Genomic DNA, 21467 nt, shown 5'->3' on the forward strand with positions numbered 1-21467 from the left:
AATAGTATGTGAAAAGAAATACCATTTAAAATTTACTGGAAACTGGGCTAAAGAAAAAACCTGATGAATAAGGACAGCAGAATTAACATTTGGAAAAACAAAAGCACCACGATCATATAAAAAATTAGAAAACAAAAACTGTGTTAAGGAACTACTAAGTCAAATATTTAGATTAAAAAAAAAAAAGAAGAAACAGCTCAATGCTGAAGTTCATACTGATCTTAAGTAAGCAATTCTTTTGTTAGTATAGCAGATTAGGTGATAAGTAAAGTAACTCTTTGCCCAGAGGCCTTCTGTAGAAGCAAAGTTAACTAATGACAGTGTATTAACTCTAAACACCACATACTAAGTGTTAAACCAAGTCCAAAGTACAGTATTTTTTGTTTAATCACTCTTAAAAAGTCATATACATACATATATGGTCATATATAGATATAAATTCATATACATATAAAAAGTCATATATATATGTATATTCTCATTCTTTTTCTTAAGAAATACTTTATGGAAGGCTTTACAGATCAAATTCAATCATTGTGTGTGTAGACCAGTGGATACGTATTACATGCAGATAGATACCATTATTCTGTGCTGGAGACACATGACTTTCTTATCCACAATTACAGCAATGACTTTCTTGCAGTCTGTGCCCTAGACATTAAGACCAAATTGATTTTCATTACATAAAACGGAGAAAACGGACTTCGGACATTTCTACAAAAGATTCATTTCATAACATTACAACATAGAGCTTTAAGAACCTCAACAAGTGACCGAATATTATGTCTATTCCTTATTGATGAAGTTATCTGTGGCAGTTTCATTTTTAGCGCTGTGTGTTTTTTCTATATTTCCATACATGGAAAGGCATTTTGTTTTGTTTCTTTTTAACTGCTGATGAAAAGAAATTAACATCAAGTTACGATTTCAGGATAACATTATATTACAAGAATACTTTGAATTTGTGTTCCATATTCAATTTTTATCAAGTTTTAGCTGACCTTATTTTTAAGGGCTGTACATGCAATAAATTAAATGTGTAAGAAATGTATTTGCCTATTGATTCGAAGTCTAAACCACTTTTATGTAGTAGCTTATACTGCAAATCAACTTGTTGAATCCTCATAATAATTACAGGCTATCTTTAAAATTTGATTTAAAAAATAAAAATATAGATACACATACACAAAGTTACCTGCATGATGAGTTCTGTCCTTTCTAAAAAGTGTGAAAATTTGGGAAATAGAAAATGTGCCCATTTCTGGGAATACGGGTGGAATTCCTTATCAGCCCCATTTAAAGCTGCCTTCAAGGATTGTATTAAACTTAATTATGAAAGATTACAAACGAGATGATGTGTAATTGGTACCAGCTGCACTTCGTATTGGAAAGCATAACTACAAATGGAATTATTTATTTATTTTTATTTATTTACTATTCAAAAGGCAGTTCCCAAACTCATAGGGATAAAACTGACTTTACTACTTTTCTTCCTATTCAGTTTAAAATATTTCTTTACTTAATAATAGTAGTAGAGACAAACATCCCATTTAAAGACTACTTTCACCCCCAAAGAACCCCCAAAAGGAAGTAACACAAAGCAATTTTCTTTCCTCTAATTAGTAGCTTATTGTTTTTATATCCGAATCACTGATTTGGGACCAAATTCTCCTCAAGTCACTCTATGAATTATTATTTTTAGAAAAAGTGGTTATCTATTCATCTCTTTTTCCAATTTCTTGCTGAGATCCTTCCTCAAACATGAAGAAAGAAGGAGAAGGAGAAGAAGAAGAAGAAGAAGAAGAGGAGGAGGAGGAGGAGGCGGAAGAAGGCGGTGGCCAAAGAGGACAGGAGACTTCACCTGGGGAGGCCGGCTGGGCGGTGTGCTTATCAGGGGGGCAGGACCCATAGCCGAGGCAGCATTCAAGCTCCTTTCCCTTTCATCCTGGTAAATCCGATCTCTTTCAGCTTCTGGTAACTGCAAGAAATTCTGCATAGCCCGAAGGTTTACCAGCAAAGACTGGGATGCAGTCTTGGGGTCCTCTTCCTTTCGGAGGATTTCTGAAAGCAAGCCCTGCAGGGAATGAAATGTACAGGGTGAGCTAGCTCCTGAGCTCTGCCCAGCCAGCGGTGATCCTTCCCTCTCCTCTGCTCTGTTTAGAAAATGAACAGTCAAAAGCATTAATTCTGCATAGAAATATGTTAGTTACAACTGAAGTGGTAGAGAGGAGAGCCTCAATTGTATTCTTAATTTTATTAAGCATCTGCTTTACATATAACACAAACTGAAACTGCCTAATTGGTCTCCTTCCTTTGAGAAGCTTAACTTGCCATGAAATCTTTCACAGAGAGAGACGATCGAAGTTAAGAATAAATGAAATGCTCATAATACAACAGCATTGAACTGTATAGTTCTCAAGCTGCCCAGACAAAGGCAGTGGAATGCCGAGAGCCCAATATGTAAAGATACAAAGCCACTTCTAGGGAAGGAGAACTTTCAAAGAAAATACCAGAAAATGAATTGTAACATATTAGAAAAAAGAATATTTCTAAAGCATGCTATGTTTTCATAGGCAATATTTTAAGTTATCCTTTAATTTTCAAATTAATGACAAGTGATTCCTTCTATTTAACATTTAAGGAAACTGTACAGACTACCCTGAATAATTCTAAATACTATCATGCTATAACTATACCTCTGGGTAACAGGTTGAAATTCTGAACTTCAGAAATCGTTGATTAAATTTGAAATATATAACCCCATTTTTACATTGCAAAAATCCATAATGGCATGCCCAGGAAAAGAATACTATCAAATTCTGCAGTCGCCAATTTTTTTAAGGAATAGAAGTCTTTATTAGTTATAGAAGAAATTTAAAAACCATTAGTAAGCTCCTTTAAGGAGTATCTCTCTCCCCAAATACTAGAGCATTAATTGTCAACTATTTTTTTCTTTTTTAATTTTTGGAAGAAGCCTTTCAAAAATAAATGGGTTTCCTCATTTTTATTTAAGGAATTATATGAAATAAAGGATTACAAAAATTTTCTGCCCATTTGATAGGAGCTGAGCACCCTTTACCTCTTTCATCTTGTGCATGAAATAATGCCTGGAATACCAAGTCATATTTGCTTTCTACATTTAGCCAGAATATCAGTTTATCACAAGATAGCTCCAAATAAAATGCTGTCAAGATCTCCACGTCATTTGTAAATTTCACATACCAATAACCCTGCAGAAATGGTGAAAGGGAACATTTGGGGAATGGGAGGCAAAGTGTCATATCAAACTGATTGAGACTAAGACGATACAACATTTGGAATTTTTCATGATTCCCTGGAAGTGCAAACCTGTTTTGTTCCTAATTCCTCAGGGATAAGGTACTATATTGCCTACATATAACACCTCGTTGCAGACAATATAAAAGCACTGTCCACTTTAAAAATGACTCAAAAGAACCTCCAATAGGCTGAGAGGGCTTATAAGTAAATTTCAGTCTCTCACTTGGTCCTGCATCTGAAACCTGGAGAGTGGACCTGAACTTTCAGTTTCCCCATTAAAAAATGTGACTGAAGAATGAAGGGTGCATGTTCTTTCATTCATAAGACTGACAAGTAATGCTGCAACTGTGTTTATACAAGAATAAAACATCCAGTCAATTTAACTAAAATTCAGTCAAACAGGCAGTCAATCATCCAGCTATTTAATTTGCACAAGGCCAACTAATTAGATTGACTGTGTTTCTGATGTGTCACATTGAAACCGAAAAATACAGGTCTCAAAAAAAACGCCTGAAAAGAGGTGTAAAAAAATAGTCCTTGCTCTCTACTTTTCCCCACCAAATGTCATATATTAGAAGATGTGCTTGGCAAAGCAATATATACGAACTACAAAGAAATCAACAGACGAAATGTACAATATAGTTAAATACAATGTTATCAATTCCTTGAATAGAATAACCTAATATTCATTTCTGTCATCCCAGCACAATGCCTACCACATAAGTGTTTGATAAATATTTACTATGTGGATTAATTATGTGTATTCAGACCACAAAAGGAAAAAATTGTAAATGACTAATAGAAACTTAAGAACTAAGATATGCTACTCATGGGTAAATTCTAATGGAAATTCTTAATTTAATCAAGGTAAGGCTTCAATGAAAAGTTATATGGCACTTTGTAAGACATTTATCTACCTTAACTGTTCAGAAATTTAAAAAAAAAACAGATTAGGTCAAAAGAGATCCTATAAATACTCAGCATGTTACTGTATTTAGGAAATTTGAAATTAGACATTTATAAATCTCAAATAACAAAATACTCTATCATCTCTATTAAAAATGTTTTCTGAGACAGCAGAGAACTATAGTGAGAAAAGCAAACACATGAAAAAATACATAAAATATTCTCTATCAAGTCGTGTTAATATGAAACTTAGTCATTCCTGCATGTTTAAACTAGAAGATAGTAGGTCACTTGGGAGAAAATTTAAAATTTCCTCTACCCAGATTTTGATGTTGGTATGACTTCCCAGTAGAGCATTTAAAGTATTTTAGGGGCAAAGCGTTTATTTCCACTTAATTATTCTACTGCAGCAAGTAAAGTTTTTCTGCCTGCAGTATGTTAAGGTCTAAAGAGATATTTCAAATCCTCGAACACTCAAAGAGCTCTAAAGCAGCCAGTGTAGACAGTGTCAGGTGTTTTAGAAACCTTTGGATTTTTTTTTTTTTTTTTTTTTTTGGCCCAGGCTTTCAATGAGGGGAGTGCCCCCTGGTGGAAATGCTTGAAAATATTGTTAGAAAATGTTTTGATTAGAATGTGTTAATTATCCCCCTCCCCCAGAATGCACGGTCTCATCCTGTTCAAGTTGTTGTTATTTGAGCAGGTACATTTATGCACCAAGATGTACATGGTCCCTCTTTCTTATTTCCCATCGTCAAAAATATACTTCAGACTTAGGTCAAGGTCATTTGTAGTAATCCCCTGTGAAGAGTTAAGAGGTATCTATTACCAAAATCTTTTCTTCGTGCTAAAAAGTCATATGTCAAGGTCATGATGTACCTTACTTGCTATCTCAGAGAACACACTAAAACACCAGGACTGAAACATTATCATCAGTACTGTGCACCATAAGTCTTCGGTGAATTTACTGAACAAAGTCAAACAAAATCATCAGTCACTCTTGTTTCTGAAGAGAACTTGAGAATTTGTGTTATGTAGTAAGTTACCAACAACTCATGAATATTAATTTTATTGGAAATGAGACTCTGCTTTTCATTTGGACTTTACATCTTCAAATAATGCACTATGTGCTTTATACATAAAAACAGAATTATTCTGCATTGTCATTACATAGGGGTTAAGTGAGTATTCTAATTTTTTTCACTTAAAGAGTGAACTTACTGATGAATTCCTAAACCTTTTTTACATTCCAAAAAGAGTTTACAAGTTATTACAAGTAAAATTCATTAGTAATTGTAAAAGAAAGAAAAAACCTTCAATAAATATTATCAGTACTTCCAAAAGCTAATTATGAATTCTTTAAAACAGCAGATAAGCGAAAGAGACTGCCAATCAGAACAAAAGGCCTGTCTGGCCTCCCGTTTGTCTCCTCTTTGAACATAATCACTGATTCAAATAGATTTTATCAGCTTCATGGAACTTCAAAGCCCTCAGAAGGAAAATATGATTTCATGAAACCTCCCTCTCTAAAAAGAAAATACGTAGAATATTCTTCAAGACTACCTGCCTCTGTTGTTTTGTGAATTTTTAATCATATGTCCAGGTGAAAGACTATTTTCAACTCCACCTACTACACTGGACTCCTGCCAAGTAAGTTATAAGCAGACGCATTTATCTCTGTCGCTTGGGAGGCTAAACGAGAGCTGTCACATTGGGGTAATAGCACCTTTTTACCTTTTATTCAATAGTGATATGGATAGTGGACTTTCCTTAAATTACACTGTGAAGAATTATAGGAACACAGTAGCAATTTCTGTTATACTTAAGCAGGCAAATTTCTCTCCACCACATAATTTACAGAACTCAAATTCAATAAAACATTACATGATGGTCCATTACTGTTATCAGTTTTGAATAATCCATCTTCATTCTTTATTTTACTGGAAAATAAAGTGTGCCAAAGACAAGGTGGGGGGGATAGAAAAAAGGGAAAAAAGCCACAGAATGGGATCAGAGTTAAACTCTGGGTTTTATTTTTTTAAAAAAGGCACTAATAAATATATTTGCTTCTATCACAATCCTTCAATCGCAGTAATACAGAGAAGTGAACTGAAAAGTATAAATCTAGAAGCTTTGGCAATTATTTTTAGCCATAGGTTTCCATTAAAAAGACATCAAGTAGGCATAACTGAATGAATGACATATGCTAAAAGCTGGTATCTTCAGTAGCAATTAAAGAACATATGCCCATCAATTCAGAAGGGGAAAAAGTCCTTAGAACAGGTAATTATATAAATTTCACCATAAATTTTCAGAAAAGGTAAACTTTTTTTTCTTTTTTAATAGTCAAGTGTGAAAGTCTTAAGAGAGGGGTTTTATTAGGAGACCCAATTAGGATGATGAGAAAATTCTTCCGTTAAGACTTAAAACATGAAATCCAGGATTTTAAAGTTGCACAGAGCTGTCAATGACTAAAATGGTCTCAATTCATGATAGTATTATCTATTATATTAATGTTTTAACATACTGTTTATAGGGTACCAGTTTCTTTATCTGATCATATCATAACTTTATATTTGCATGTACATATTTTACATTATTTTTTAAAACTTGGATTAGGAATTGCACATTGTAATAAGTGCACACAAATGTGTGATGTGCGATTTAACTGCAGAGCTCCTTGTCTATACATATGCATTAGCATGTGTATTTTCGTACTCCACACTCACACCATACACTCTCACTCTGCACCTGCTTTTATTGAAATGCATACACTTTGAAATAAACACACTACATGCATTCATATGAATGTATAATCATTAAAATAAATGCAGCTGTGTGTGTGCACGCGCGTGTGGTTTTTAAGTATGACCACCAAAAACACATGTATGTTTGCATGTTCAAAAGCTCGTTCCCAAAAAGTGAACACTTAAATATACATAGACAATTACGCTTATTTAAGTCAAACAGCTTCAAATACGGCCAATATCCACTTCGACTGAGGATACCAAATACTAATATAAAGGTCTAAAACCAAATCCCTCTATCACCCTGGGCTCCAAGTAATTTTTATGGTAGTAACTTTCTTCTAAATTAGCTATTTTAAATAAAGAGAGCTCGATACCAAAGCTGTCACTGTTTCATTCCCCTACCACCCTCACAAAAATTTAAGTCACTGTTTTTGATGTTAACCACAGAGATAACTATCTTTTTAAAGAGATTAATATGGCATACAAAGAGAGCAAATTCTAATTCTGCCTTCTTCCCAGCAACAAATCCTAGAGATATCCATGGAATCAGTCCCTGTGAGAACCAGATGCAGAACAAGTGGTCAACTCTTCAGAATAATGGTGTGACATCACAACCCAAGAGAAGAAAAACGGTAGGGACGGATAGTAACTTCACACATCCCTCAGCTAACCTCTTTTGTCATTCTTCACCATATAAAATACATTCCTTAGTGCTTTAAGAAATAACACATTGCTCAATTTTTAAAACACTTATCAGTAAATCTGTATTTCATTTGTGTTCATGTCAATGTTGGCTTTGTGGGTTTTCAATTAAGTTGACAAGCATTTTACTGATCTTTTATGTAGAGACCTATTTTTTCCCAGTACTGAGAAATACTAGAAGTTACTGCTATTTCCAAAAATAAAGAATGCTGCTAGAAACAGGATTATCTAGAAGTTCACTCTTGATTCATTCATTCATTCATTCATTTAATTTTTTAAATAATTACTTCCCACTGAATATGGTATCACGAAATTTACGGGCTAATAATGAACACATTTTTTAAGTTGTAAAAATAGAGAAGTAAGTAAAATCATACAATTTTAACCTGAGACATAACCTTCTGCAACTCCTCTTTAAAAAAGACAAATGATGCACAAAGAATACAGATAAAGAAAGTGAAAACAAACACTGATTTAGTTAAAGGCTTTGTCAGGCCTCCTAACTTCAATCCAGTTAAGGCAAGCCAAAAATAAGTCACTGCTGGGATTCTCCTAGATATGGAAACTCTGCCAATAAGGAACTAATACTAGATTATTTTTGTACCAGAATCTCATTGTTATAATCATGTAATAAACAAAATAACTTAAATATGAAAGGAAAGTATGAGCCAGGCCAAAAAACAAATTGACGAAAAAAACAGTGGTAAAACAAGAAAGTTGAAAGGACATAATGTCCTCATTTCTAATCAAATTTACGTGTTCTCTTGGTTTTTTTAGTGTGCCTGGGCCAAAAATAAAAGCCATACGAACCATACTAATTTCCAAAAAAAGAAATTAAAAAAAAAATCCTCTCATTCACAATTTAATAGAATGGATTTGTTTCAGACTTTTCATCTTAAGGCCTTCCCATATCTTACTACCACTCTTTCTCTAGGTCCTTCTAAACATCTTCCCTGCTGATAATATCTTCACAGGTATTTGCCCAGGAGGATAAAGGTGTGAACATGGTGTATACAGATCTCAGGGAGAAGTCTGCAAACTAAGGCCTGCAGGCCAAAGCTACCCCTGGGCCTGTTTTTTGTAAATAGTTTTCCTGAAACACTAGGACACTCCCATCTATTCACCTATTGTCCATGGCTGCCTAACACCAGACACTGTGACACAGCTCTTATGGCCCTCAAAGCCTAAAATGTTTGCTATCTGGGCAATTACAGAAAATATTTGGTGGTTTCTGATCTAAAGAATGAAGTTTAGAGGAACATTAATAATAATGTAAAGAGGGGAGAAGACAAAGCTAAGAAACATTTCAGGTTAATAGGCCCTATGTATACATATCTGTATACCCACCCCCCCCATGGCTGTTCAAATTAAAGGGTAGAAATTGCTAGTGAGTACCACAATGTTTTGGGGGTTTTCCGCCCTCAAAAAAGTTGTAGAGGAACATAAACAGGGGATGTTAACATTTTATGTCTGATATAGGGGTAACAGGAAAGATAGTAGGCTAGAAGCTCAGAGTCCTACCAATGGCCCTGATAAAGTCATGAAATGCTTCTCAATCTGCTTCTACTACCAGCCTATGATTCCGCTATGTAAAAGCATAGGTAATGACCATTTGAAATATATTTGACACTGAATTTATCCTTTCAAGGCCCTTGAGACGTTGGTCTGTATCTCTCTTAGTAAAGGAGGTTTATGAGAGGGAAAGGAGTGACAGAACTTAGGTACCACCAAGAACAGACAGCGTGACCACACGACAAGAAGGATTAAATGTTAACACAGAGTAAAAGAATCAGCATTAGTGAAAGGACTAAAGAGAGAAGGGAGAAAAAGAAAAGAGAGAACCATTACTAAGAAAACAAAACTGACCTGAGTTCTGTTAAAAGCCACACGTGCAAATACTGCCTGGGAGATTCCTGCTCGTTTCAGTTCATCACGTACCCACTGGTAGATTTCGGAAGACACCTCTGTGTTGGTTGAAACCTGTTGCTCCAAAGGCTTATTCATAGATCTACTGACAGGGGGAGGGTGGTTCAAGTATTGTTGGTTTAAGGACTGCTGGGCTAAAAGTCTATTCACTGCATACTGCTGGTTCAGCAGCTGAGCCATCACCAGCTGCTGGTTGACCAATTGAGGACTGATGGGCGTTGACACGAGCCCAGGGTGCAGGTTCGGTAGAGGGGTCCGGACAGAGGGCTGGCTGCCATGGGAGAGCTGCGCGGGGGATGGAGGCTGCTCGGCTGTGTTCCCTGGGACCGGCTGCTGGCCAAAGTTGACGTGATTGGCACCTTGCTGGGATAGTTCAGAGAGACTATCCATTTCAACTAAAGCAGACAAAAGGAAAGTCATGTTAACAGTGATAGGTACGCTGATAAGGATTTCTGACCATTTCCTAAACAGAGACAGTAGGCACAGGGCACATTAAAGATCCAATTAAACTAAGAAAATTTCAAGATGGAACTCAACGGCTATGTTTTTACTTCCCTCTTCTGCACAATTCTACAAATTCTGAAAAGGGGACTATCAGGTACTTCCTGTCTAGTTATATAATGCAGTTAGACTTAAGGCATAAAATTAGTATTTTTAAATTCTAGTTCTCCAAGAAGGCTTATAAGCAATGGTTATTTTAAATTAAGATAGCTTCTAGAAGAACACTGATTGTTTAATAAGAACTAGAGCTAAGAAAATAAATGCATTAAAGCAGAAAGAAATATACGTTTATTTTTCCATGATATATATTAACTGTTATTACTCGAGGCAAAAGGTTTGAAAGGGAAAAGAGGACATAAATGTTATCTATGTTCAATTTTTACCTAGCCATGAATATATAAAGAAGTAATCAATATAATAAATAAAGTGATCATAATGATAAGTAATAATAACTGAGTACATATTGAACACTGGGTTCAGTATCTTCTATGGCTTGCTTCATTTAATTCTAACTATCATGGGTGGCAGGTATATCTGCAAGAGAATGAAGCAAATGATTTACTGTATTACAAGCCAGTATACCCAGTTTTGCTAAGATCCAAATGTCTCTTGAAGAAGCTATGGCTATCACCAGATGCTAAAGACAATCTTTCAAGGAAGGGGCGGGGAGTCATCCTGGTACAATGGTGATACTGTCATGATTTTGCAATTTATTACCACCTACCAGGATGAATGCTTCTCCCTTGGCTAGGTCCCTAATGTGGATTGGCTGAGAGTCAGCTGTAAGTATGTCAAATGCTTTGCTGCCGCAAGGAAGAGACTGGTTTGATGCTCTTAAATGGAAAGGCCGAGCATGGCTGGTGTACGTAAATAGGTGAGTCTTCTCCAAATAGCACACCATGTTTCTCATGTATACTCTGGCTTGATTTTAATCATCATTTCTCTTGTTATTAAATATTCAGGCTTTATATTTAGAGGAACTTATCACATTTCTATAATCACTGATATATGCAAAATATAACTAAGAATTGGGAAAGAAACCTTCCATTTCTACCAGTGATATCAGCCCAAGTGGGCCATTCACAGGGAATAGTAATTCAAGCAATTATTCCAAAAATGATGCATTGTCTTCATTACAGCTCTAAGCTATAAAAGGCAAAGAATCTGTTTTGGTAGATGGATGGCTTTGCTTCAAATATTAAAAGCTAAAACATGCTCAAAATTCAGGTTCTCTTGTTTCTTAAAATCTTTAGGAGAAGTCATTATTGTTGTTGTTGTTATTAAATGGATGCAATGGAAGGAAAGAGAAACAGATTTAAATCAGGGCACAATGCTATGCATATTAAACATCCCATTCCTATATTATTGGGAAGGTACAAGTACGTGAAAGAAAACATTAATAGAAATTAAAACATTAACCTTGATCACAGTGTTTGGTTTTGTAACACTAGCAAACTCAAGAGGGAGAAAACGTCATAACCTTAATGCTCGGGCACAACACACAACTTTTATCTGCCGTTTTTGTTACACTGCCACTAATTTTTAATGCATTTACTGCATAACGCATAGTGACCTGAAGTTACATGTGAAGATGTGCAGCCATACTAGAATTAAAAGTTGAAAAATGGTGTAATGAGGTCTCCGGTATGGACGGTAAAGCAGTGTGCTAACTGAAGTGCCTATCTAGAGGGGCTGGCGATGAGACCTATAAAAATCACTTGATCTCCCCCCCAAAAAAAAAAAAAAAAATCACTTGATCTCAATTGTGGAAACTATAAATACAATTTAATTTCCTTAAAAATTGGGTGTAAAAATAGGCACTTTCTCTCAAACAAAAACAAAACACATAAAAGCATGATTTATCTCTGAGAGAAATCACAGCTAATATTAGTTATTCAAGGCCTGGTTAGGTCTTCACTGAGATGTTAAAAAATGACAGCTTCCCTCCTCCCGCCTCGATTTCCTGCATGTCTGACAACCAAGTCAGTTTGGCTGATTTAAACACAAACATTTATTGAATTTAATTATCTCATTATACTCATACCCACTCCCCACCCTCAAAGAAACATTCTAAATTGATCTCTAATTGGGCAATCACAAGACCTGGCTTTAGATGTGACTTTGATAAACCCCCAAATGACACATAATGGTATGTAGCCACCACTGCAACAGTTTTTTGCTTACCCATCATATCTTTTGTCTTCTTGAAATGTTTGTACCACCTTCCAAATTCTTGACATTTTGCTGCTGAGACATTTGCATAGTAAGTGCTGTTCACAATGGAAGAAATCATACTCTGCATGAAGAGGGGGGGAAACATTTGTAATACATATCGGCACAAGATGGAACACAAAAATGATCCCAATTGTATAAACGGTATTTTTTTTTAATTAACTGAGTACCAGCACATTTCTGTTTCGCACTTTGGCCTAAAGCCTCAACTTCTTAAAATTCATTAAGTAGTGTCTCAAATGCTTATTTATGTACAAAGCAAGAGTCCACTGAGACCAGTATAAAGCTATCAAACCAACAGACTTTGCTCTAGTATCTATGGAACTTCTATCAATGTCATCTATTCTTAGGCTGACAAACCTTCACTGATCCCAATAAATCCAAGTACGTGAAGATGACTTTATGATTGTAATTCATAAACACTACTTTGAAGTTAAGTGACTGTACCTTACACCCTTGCTATTCAAAGTATGGCCCAGAGACCACCAATTTTGGCATCACCTGGAAGTCTAGTAGAAATGCATAATTTGGGGGCCGCCTGGGTGCCTTAGTTGGTTAAGTGTCTACCTTCAGCTCAGGTCATGATCCCAGGGTCCTGGGATGGAGCCCTGCATCAGGGTCCCTGCTCAGCAGGAGGGCTGCTTCTCCCTCTCCCTCTGCCCCCACACCACCGTGCTAAATAAAGTTTAAAAAAAAAAAAAAAAGGAATGCATAATTTGGGGCCCTACAGTTTAGCAAGATTCCCAGGGGATCTAAGTACGCATAAAGTTTGGGAAACACCATTTGTACTTTCTACTCCAATTAGCACTCTTCAAAGGTTAACTGACCACATTTAAGGAAGAAAACAAACTATTCACAGAGATCCTCATTCAGAGAAAGAAACATTCTACAATCTTACCGCTAGCTTCAAGTACAGTAAAGCCAAGTTCTGCATTTCAAACTAACCATAAAATTTAAAAATATACACATTTCATGCTTACTAACTCTCAAAGATACCACAGAAAAGAAAATGACCTATTTTGTCATTTGTCTTCACTCTGCTTTTAATAAAAACCCTGAAAACAAAGTCAACAGTTTAACATATAAAAACAAAGATAGGAATGAGAATAATTTGGGAGTTCTTTTTAAAAAATTTTTAACTTATTTTCAACAAACAAAAGTGTTTTCTTCCCAGCAAATTTTGGTTATGGTAATTTCAGTAACTTAACTCATTTTTATTTTTAATCCTAATGCCCATTTACCTAGTAGCGGTTCAACTAATTTCCAACTGCATTTTAGGAATAATTAGACTTGCACCACCCACCCGCACCCCACTCATCTGTGTGGAAATGTGAGAACTCACATTTCAGACTTCAGTTGGTCTATGGTGAAATAGTTTACAAAATGCAGCATTGTCTGGGAGGCAGGGAACAACCAGAAAAGCCGGTTTGGGGACAAAAGTATTTTTGTATCATTATCTTCTTTTAAGCTACTTCTAATTTAAAGTTCTTTTGGTTATTTTTGATTCTCCTGACATCCAATATCAGTGTTAATTTTGTAACATGAACATATTCCTGTAATATGTAACTCTTGGGGATCTTTGAAGAATTTCCAGTGAAGGATAAGCCAGAGTCGTATTATTTACGTAAAACATGGCCATCTTTCCTACGAGGCACCAGGATTTTTTTTTTTGGACACTTTCTATTTTATAGTCATTTTCACATTTTATATTTCTAAAAAGACATTCTTAATGTGCTTGCAGTTCTCTGCCATTAATCCAGTGGCCTGCAATTTTACTAAGAGCCTCCCTCAGTCCACAGTACAAAAAGATACTTAGCAAAGTTGCCAAAACCAGAGCCAGAAGATTACCTGATCCAGTTAACAATCCGTCAGCTTTAATCACACTTACTCTATTGTAATAATGGATCAATAAAGTCAGACACTAATAAAACTACTGAGATGGCTGATGGATAATGGTGATTCTGCAAATGGATGACAGTTGATGTTCTTCCATTTTGATCCAATTTTTAAAAAATTATTACTCTTATTCCTAGACATTCTGGCAGTTTCTTAAATGTCAATATAATAGTACAGACAAGTTTTAGATGTAGTTTAGCTCTTAGTTTTAAAAAATATACAGGAATTACCTAAATTCTGCCGAGGTTTCTGACAGACATTGTCTGTTTCAGTTTGCCAATAGTTCTGTATATGAAATTTGCTCTTTGCCGCACACCTACTATGTGCCCGACTGGTACGAGGGATACAAAGGCAGATTGAGACACAGCCCCTGCCTGTAAGAAGTTTACCATCTATTAGGGAGACAGATACATCAATAGATCACTTCAATTTAATGTGATTTAGGAGGCCAACAGTGGAAAATACATAGGGGGACAAAAGGAAGAATATGTGGTATGTGGAAAATCAACCCATCTGAAATATTTTTATGACTTTGGAGCCCATATGTAATAGTGCTATGTGGTTCATTATTATCCATATGTGGAAAATAATACCCATATGTGCCCGATCATCAAAGCTTCCTCCTACCCTTATTTAACCCTAACCTGGAAGGCTCTGTCCTTAAGTGACTTTCTGCATGCTTTCTACTCTGTCAAGTGCTGTGTGCTTAAGAAACTCTGATTAATGTAAATATTAGCCCAAGCAAGACGTAAATCAAAAGGCTAATCCACTGGTTATGACACATGCCAAAGCCACTATTTAAATTCTCTGACTTTCTGTACTTTCAGGGGACTGGGAAATAGTCCATAATTCAGGTAACATGGGGTAACCTCTATTTTTATTGGAACAATCTGCAGTAAACTGTACAACTAACCTACTCAAGTGGCCACTGCATGAGGACTTTTTTTTTCCCTAGCAGTAAAGTCCCTATTGGAGACTCAGGTGTGGCATCTGCCTAGCCTGTGAGTTTCAAGGGCAAGAAAGAGAGATTTCAGAAAGTTAAGGGGCACATAACATATGAAAGATCACATTCGGTACTGGTTCTTAAATTTGGAAAGTCATAAAGAAACATCTATTATTTGGATAACACAAATAACAAAATCAAGGGGAGTACTATTTTTGCCAGAGGATGGGGACAGGCAGTGCGGTAGGCAGACCAAGATCCATGGTTTTAGGAAGAGATGCTTGGGATTCTTATGTCAATCAAAAAAGACTCTGGTTCAAACAGATTACACTAAGTTGTGAGTTTATACAGCTCTAGGGCTCTATATTCTTTTCCAGCCCAAATGTCTGGCATCTACTAAACACACACTAAATATTCATTTGATGAAAGAGGAGAGCTAAATCTGCATTTAAGTCCAAACTGTGTAGCACACTGGCAGCGTGACCTTGTTCAAGGTACTGACCCTCATTTTATCATAATCCCCTTTACTAAATGGGAGTCATAGCAGCACTCACTTCATATGGTTGTTCTGAGAATCCTTTCAATTTTAGGCATTTTTTTTTCATTCATTCAGTAGATATCTACTGAACTCCTACTATGTACGAAGCACTAGGCAAGTTATTAGAAAAATAATGACCTGAAGAGAGATGCTATCTACACTTACACAGACAATAAATAAAATAGTGAATGTTATGCAATTAGCACAGAGCTGGGAACATACCCGAGTATGGACTTAGGAGATGTTAATTACTATGACAACCCTCTGTCCTCCTCCTCACTGGCTTTTATTATATGGTCACATTTCAGATCAGTCGAAAGACTACGCTTTAAATAACAGAAGAGTATCAGAGAGACTTTTCATTTTAAGTCAAATACATTTTCTTATGAAGAACAGAGAGTATACTAACTAAATTTATTAAGTTATAAGTTGGGTCAAGGGACAATGAGAAAACACCAAAGGAAAAAAGTATTCCCCCCATTTGTTTCAATATTCTAATCTGGCAATAGCTTGTGAGGCTGGCCTACAACCTGGTAGCAGGCCTCAGGAAGACAAACACCACTTCTCTGACTTGGATTTTCCAGCCATGCCCTATCCCCTCTCTGGCTAATAGCAGCTCATCCTTCAGGATGGAGCTAAGGCATCCCCCCTTCTGCAAAGCCTTTCCTGATTTGCCTTGGTGTCCATCCAGCACGTAACACCTTCCCAGCACTTTTCTTGCTGCTGTGAGTCTTGGGGCTTATCCCTGAAAGGCCTGGACTTACCACAAGGCTGGGCACGTATTAGGTGATCAATCAAAGGTTTAAAGGTCACTGAAATTAGCCATTACTGCAGGCTACCAGAAAATCCTTTTTTTTGTCCCTAAAGGTGAAAGGCAATGGCAGCTTGTCACATGAATCTTTTTAAAGGCATCACTTTTAGCTGTCATGATAGAACTCATAGTTTAAAGAAACTTTGTTCATTAATTTGCAAGAGATCCCTTCCCAGGTTTTTCAAAATACATCCACACAGATGTCTCGGAAGTCGCAGTGCTCGGTGGTTATGTTATTCCAGTTCTCTCTCTCTCTCTCGATGTCTATTTATACAAGCTCTCCAAAGCACTTTGAAAAAGGCACAACTTGTCTCCCAAGGTTTCCTATTCAGTGGCCGGTCTACGTAAAATGTCAGCGTCAAGGGAAGGAAATAATCAGGCTGACCAAACTCAGTCCGCTCAAATCCCAGGTTCAAATGCTACACAGTACACCAACCCATGAATAGGCCCACCGCTTCCGGGGTTGGGAAACGCAGTCTGAAAGTTGGCAGAAATTGGCTGTGGGTCTCATAACCCCAGTGTGACACAATATTCTCATCCTAGGAGCCAAGTTGTAAGCTTTTCTAAGATCCATAAAGCACATGTCTGCTCCCTATGAAGAGCTTCGGTTCTTTCTGAGAGCCTGCTGAAGTTCGGATCTGAAAGAATGCCATCTTCACAGAAACCCCAGTACTCTAGAATGATACCATCTGCCACAGGCTGAGCTTCCTTTTCAGCCAAATACATTATTTATAACCTTTCTAATTGTGAAAAGGTAAGGGTGGAATTTTTCTAAAGCCTGACTTAGATATAGTTAGAACATTCTGAACCTTTGCTCTCAAATACTGCAGGTCTCCAAATGTGAAAAAACAAAACCACAAAAAACCCATCAGGAATTGGTTGAGGTCATATCCTTTTTCAGGATATTATATATTCTTTCAAACCCCTACTAGAATATCACTACGCTGTAAGTATATATTTAGAACACATTTAGAAACTGGAGGAAGACTGTTTTCTTCTTCTACTTGGTCATCCTAGTAGTCAATGAAGAGGTTTAGGGAGAGGTGAGGCCTTGGGGGAGAGGGGGAGCGATTAGCAATTGGGGAAAGGGGTGATCTGATTACCCTTAAAATTGCTTTGTTGTGCCTTTAACAACAACAAAAAAAAACCCACCCCAAAACAATGCTAATCAGGTTATTCAATCATTTAAACCAAAACTGTTCATGCTTTTCTGCCAAATCAACCAACCACAGCAAAATCTGTTATCTCTGATTGCTCAGCTTCCAGTCAAAAAACAGTTAACCCCCACTATACCAAAAGTTTTCCAAAATACCCTCCCAGCTCTGCGTGCTCATGGAGAATAAAGAGAGAGCCATGTCATCTTTAAAGGGTAATTGAAGTGCTGTACCATATTTGCATATTACAATATACTCTAATAAACTAAACAGCCTGTCCCGGAAGCCAGCAGCTCCCTAGCATTTCATCTGCTCTCCATACCGGCTTTCTGTGCACTATATATATATTTTTTAAACAGGACTGGGATATCACCAGCAAAACTTAGTAAAGACTTGCTGATGGTTTCCCCGAGGTGGGAGGAGGTAGCAAGAGCATCATGTACAAAATGGTGGCTCACCCATGTTTAAAGCTTTCAGGCTCCATCAGCAGAGAGGGCAAAGGCTACAACATCTTATTTACACAATTATCTAAATACGATTAAACAGCTGATGGACAAATATTAAACTGGAAAATGTATAGTCATTTCAGCTTAATGTAATCCTCTTTCTGTAAACACCCAGGATGATTTTTTTCAACCAGAACAGTCCTGACATCTCATAAGCCTAAGGGTGAATAGCAAGAGATTGTTTTTGATAGTTATAAATATTCAAAAGACATGCAGACCATCTGCTTTCATAATACAGGTAAAGCAAGACTGAAATGGTGACTGCTGTATAAAAATGATTCTTTTAACAAAGTCTTCCTCTCCTCGAAAACTATAAAGACAGATGTCAAAAACTGTTTACACAGAGCAATCAGGAGCGTGCAAAATGTAATATTCCTTTTACACACAGTGCTTGCTAAAGAGATTTTTTTTTCTTTTTCTTCCCATCTGTGTGTTGCAACACATTTCTACAAGTTAAAAACATTTTTTTCAAACAGAGATCTCATGAATACCCAAAAACATGCTATCTGGTTTCTGAATGCTAATTAATTTCAACTAAGGAATCTGAATATCTTTTTCTGTAGGAAGGAATGTATGTTTTGAATTGGAATACTCCAGAGACAGCAAGGGAAATAATCTCGCTCAGGTTTAATTCTATAAGGCGATTTTCATGGTTCTACCTTGTCTGTAATATATATCTGCTATGTCCACGTTTTAAATGAAAGCACATTACTGCTAATGTCTTTGGCATAAAGTCTAAAATAATTGTTTTCTGAAATAAATGCCCGCACATGTGAAATGTACATACAGAAACCTTTAACTTCTCAGTTGATGCAGAGTGATGCATAAAACCCTACAGTTAATTTTCAGGACTGGAACACTAATCTTGACAGTAACCTTTTTATATATTGTATTAATGGCACAGAGGCATTAAGCACCTTTTTATAATTTTCAATAAAATGAGCATTTACTGAACAATCTGTCAAACTGCTGGCTCCCTATTCTTTTACATTTTTATTTTTCGAGAAGTGTAACTTCATAGACTCTGATGTCCCTCTTCTTTCCCCATGTCCTGTCTGTCTAGGGCCTGAATTTCCACAGCAGTTTTTCATATGCGTGTGAAAAGCTCAAAGGTCAAACTTTAATTTTGGATCAAATGGAATCAACTCCACATTCAAGTACAATTTTAAAAGGGATTCTCAGCAAATGAAGTTTTCTTTTGATCCCAAAGGATATCAAATACTACAAATACGCTCTATGAAAAAGGTATCACATGAGACGGTGACATGGAGGGAATTTGCTGCAAATTAACAGGTAGTCCCCCATCTGGTATTTGGGGGTGGGAAGGAAGGGAAATGGGTTTCAATTTATGAGAAGCGAATGGCAGGATTTCTAAGTGTAATATTCTGTTTGTGCATGCTAGCTTATGTTCCCCAAATCTTTCCCTCTGGATCCTCTATTGCTTTCTAAGCCATTCTCCTGGGAGATACAACTGGGGCATATTCCGAATCCCAATTTGTTGAGAAGAGACTAATCACTTATAAATTTTACTTAAACTCCAGTTGTCATAGTTATGGCTCTTGCCATCTTGATCAATCCCAGTGCCTGAAAATGGCATTTTCACAGAAAGTAACCCTCGAGTATCATGCTAAAAACAGAATCTCAAAACAAAGCTCCAAAAGAATACAAAAGGAAGCACAAAGAGAACACATCTAAATCTGTTTTGATTGTCTTACTACATTTCCTAAAGATGAAAGTGTGATCATTGCAAAACACAGACATTTTATTTTTTAAATACCCAATTCAGGTGTCTGGTGGTTCAGTTGGTTAAGCGACTGCCTTAGCTCAGGTCATGATCCTGGAGTCCTGGGACTGAGTCCTGCATCAGGCTCTCTGATGAACAGGGAGTCTGCTTCTCCCTCTGACTCTCCCCTTCTCATGCTCTGTCATTCTCTTTCATTCTCTCTCTCTCAAATAAATAAAATCTTAAAATAAATAAATAAATGAATGAATAAATACCCAATTCATAATTTTTAAAGAAAATGTTGGTTCACAATTCATATGGCTTTTCCATATAATTAAAGTAATTTTACATAAGGCCCAGATAATATCCTTTGATCAGATTCTCTACTCTTTTTGTATAAGTACCTATTCTAGATCTTTCTTACCATACCTAAACCTTCTTATCTGAATTAATCGAATATGTTAGTAAAGTGTTTAAATTAGAAAATATTTGTTAAAAAATGTATTACTACTAAAGGCATGGAGTATTTCAAATTAAGTGCACACAGAGGCTTACATTTTTCATCTGCAATAGGCAGGGGATTGAACTAGATAATCTTCAAGGTCCCTTCTAACCTTCAGGGTCCCTTCTAGCCTTCAGAGTCTATGAAATCTACAGGTATTCTCAAACAGAGGTCCCACAAGGGTTTTCTTCAATGACTTAAGAACATTCACTTGGGGGGCGCCTGGGTGGCTCAGTGGGTTAAAGCCTCTGCCAACCACACTTTTATTATTAGGAAGGTTAAAGTATTCACCCCCACCACCGTATTTTCTCATGATTATTAAAAATACACCCATCGTTATTAAACATGATACTACTCCAAATTGAATTTTTGGAAGTTTTTGATTCAATTAATCTAAATCCGGTGAGTTTTATTTTACAGCAAAAATTGTTTCCTAATATTTTAAATTTTAGGTGCCCTGTACCAACTTGTAAATTTGGGGGAATGCTTGCTTATTCTTTCTCTGATGGTCCTTGTGTACTTAAATCTCCCATCCTCTATGAAGATTAAAATTTCTAGTATCTGCATTTAGAATAGCAGGGGAAAAAATGCCAAATTTGTGTTCAGTTCTAGGGATCCTCCATAAGGTATTTTGAAAACCATTAAGCCACAGAATAAAAGGGCTGAAGTAGTTTGATTCCTTTTTTTTTTTTTTTTTTAAATAAACATAGTTGATCCTTGTACAACTTAGGTCTGATCTGCCTGGGTCCATTTATATGCAGTTGCTTCTTGTTTTTTTTCACAGTACTGTAATGTATTTTCGCTTACGATTTTCTTAACATTTTCTTTTCTCTAGCTTACTTCATTGCAAGAATACAGTATACAATATATATAACATACAAAAGGTGTGTTGTTTATGTTATCCGTAAGGCTTCTGGTCAACAGTAGGCTGTCAGTAGTTAAGCTTCTGAGAAGTCAAAATTTCTATGTGGATTTTCAACTGTGCAGGGGGTCAGTGTCCCTAACCTCATGCTGTTCAAAGGTCAACTGTACTAGAATTGGGCTCTGTAACTCTTTACAGATTATATATTTCTTTCTGCATTCCTTCTTCATATGAACACT

At 36.3% G+C, this 21467-nt stretch overlaps 1 protein-coding gene across 6 annotated transcripts in view; it reads right to left on the reverse strand.

Moving 5' to 3' along the window:
• SATB1 (SATB homeobox 1) overlaps window positions 1–21467 on the reverse strand; it is a 100144-nt gene that overhangs the window by 39152 nt on the left and 39525 nt on the right. For all 6 annotated transcript variants that reach the window (XM_080797328.1, XM_080797331.1, XM_080797329.1 and 3 more), the window contains 3 exons: window positions 12246–12357; window positions 9501–9955; window positions 1862–2074 (listed from right to left, as the gene is read on the reverse strand). In XM_080797328.1, coding sequence (XP_080653454.1) covers window positions 1862–2074; window positions 9501–9955; window positions 12246–12357 — 780 coding nt within the window. The remainder of the gene's footprint in view (window positions 1–1861; window positions 2075–9500; window positions 9956–12245; window positions 12358–21467) is intronic.

Source organism: Martes martes (genome assembly GCF_963455335.1).
Source record: "Martes martes genome assembly, chromosome: 1".
NCBI classification, from domain to species: Eukaryota; Metazoa; Chordata; class Mammalia; order Carnivora; family Mustelidae; genus Martes; species Martes martes.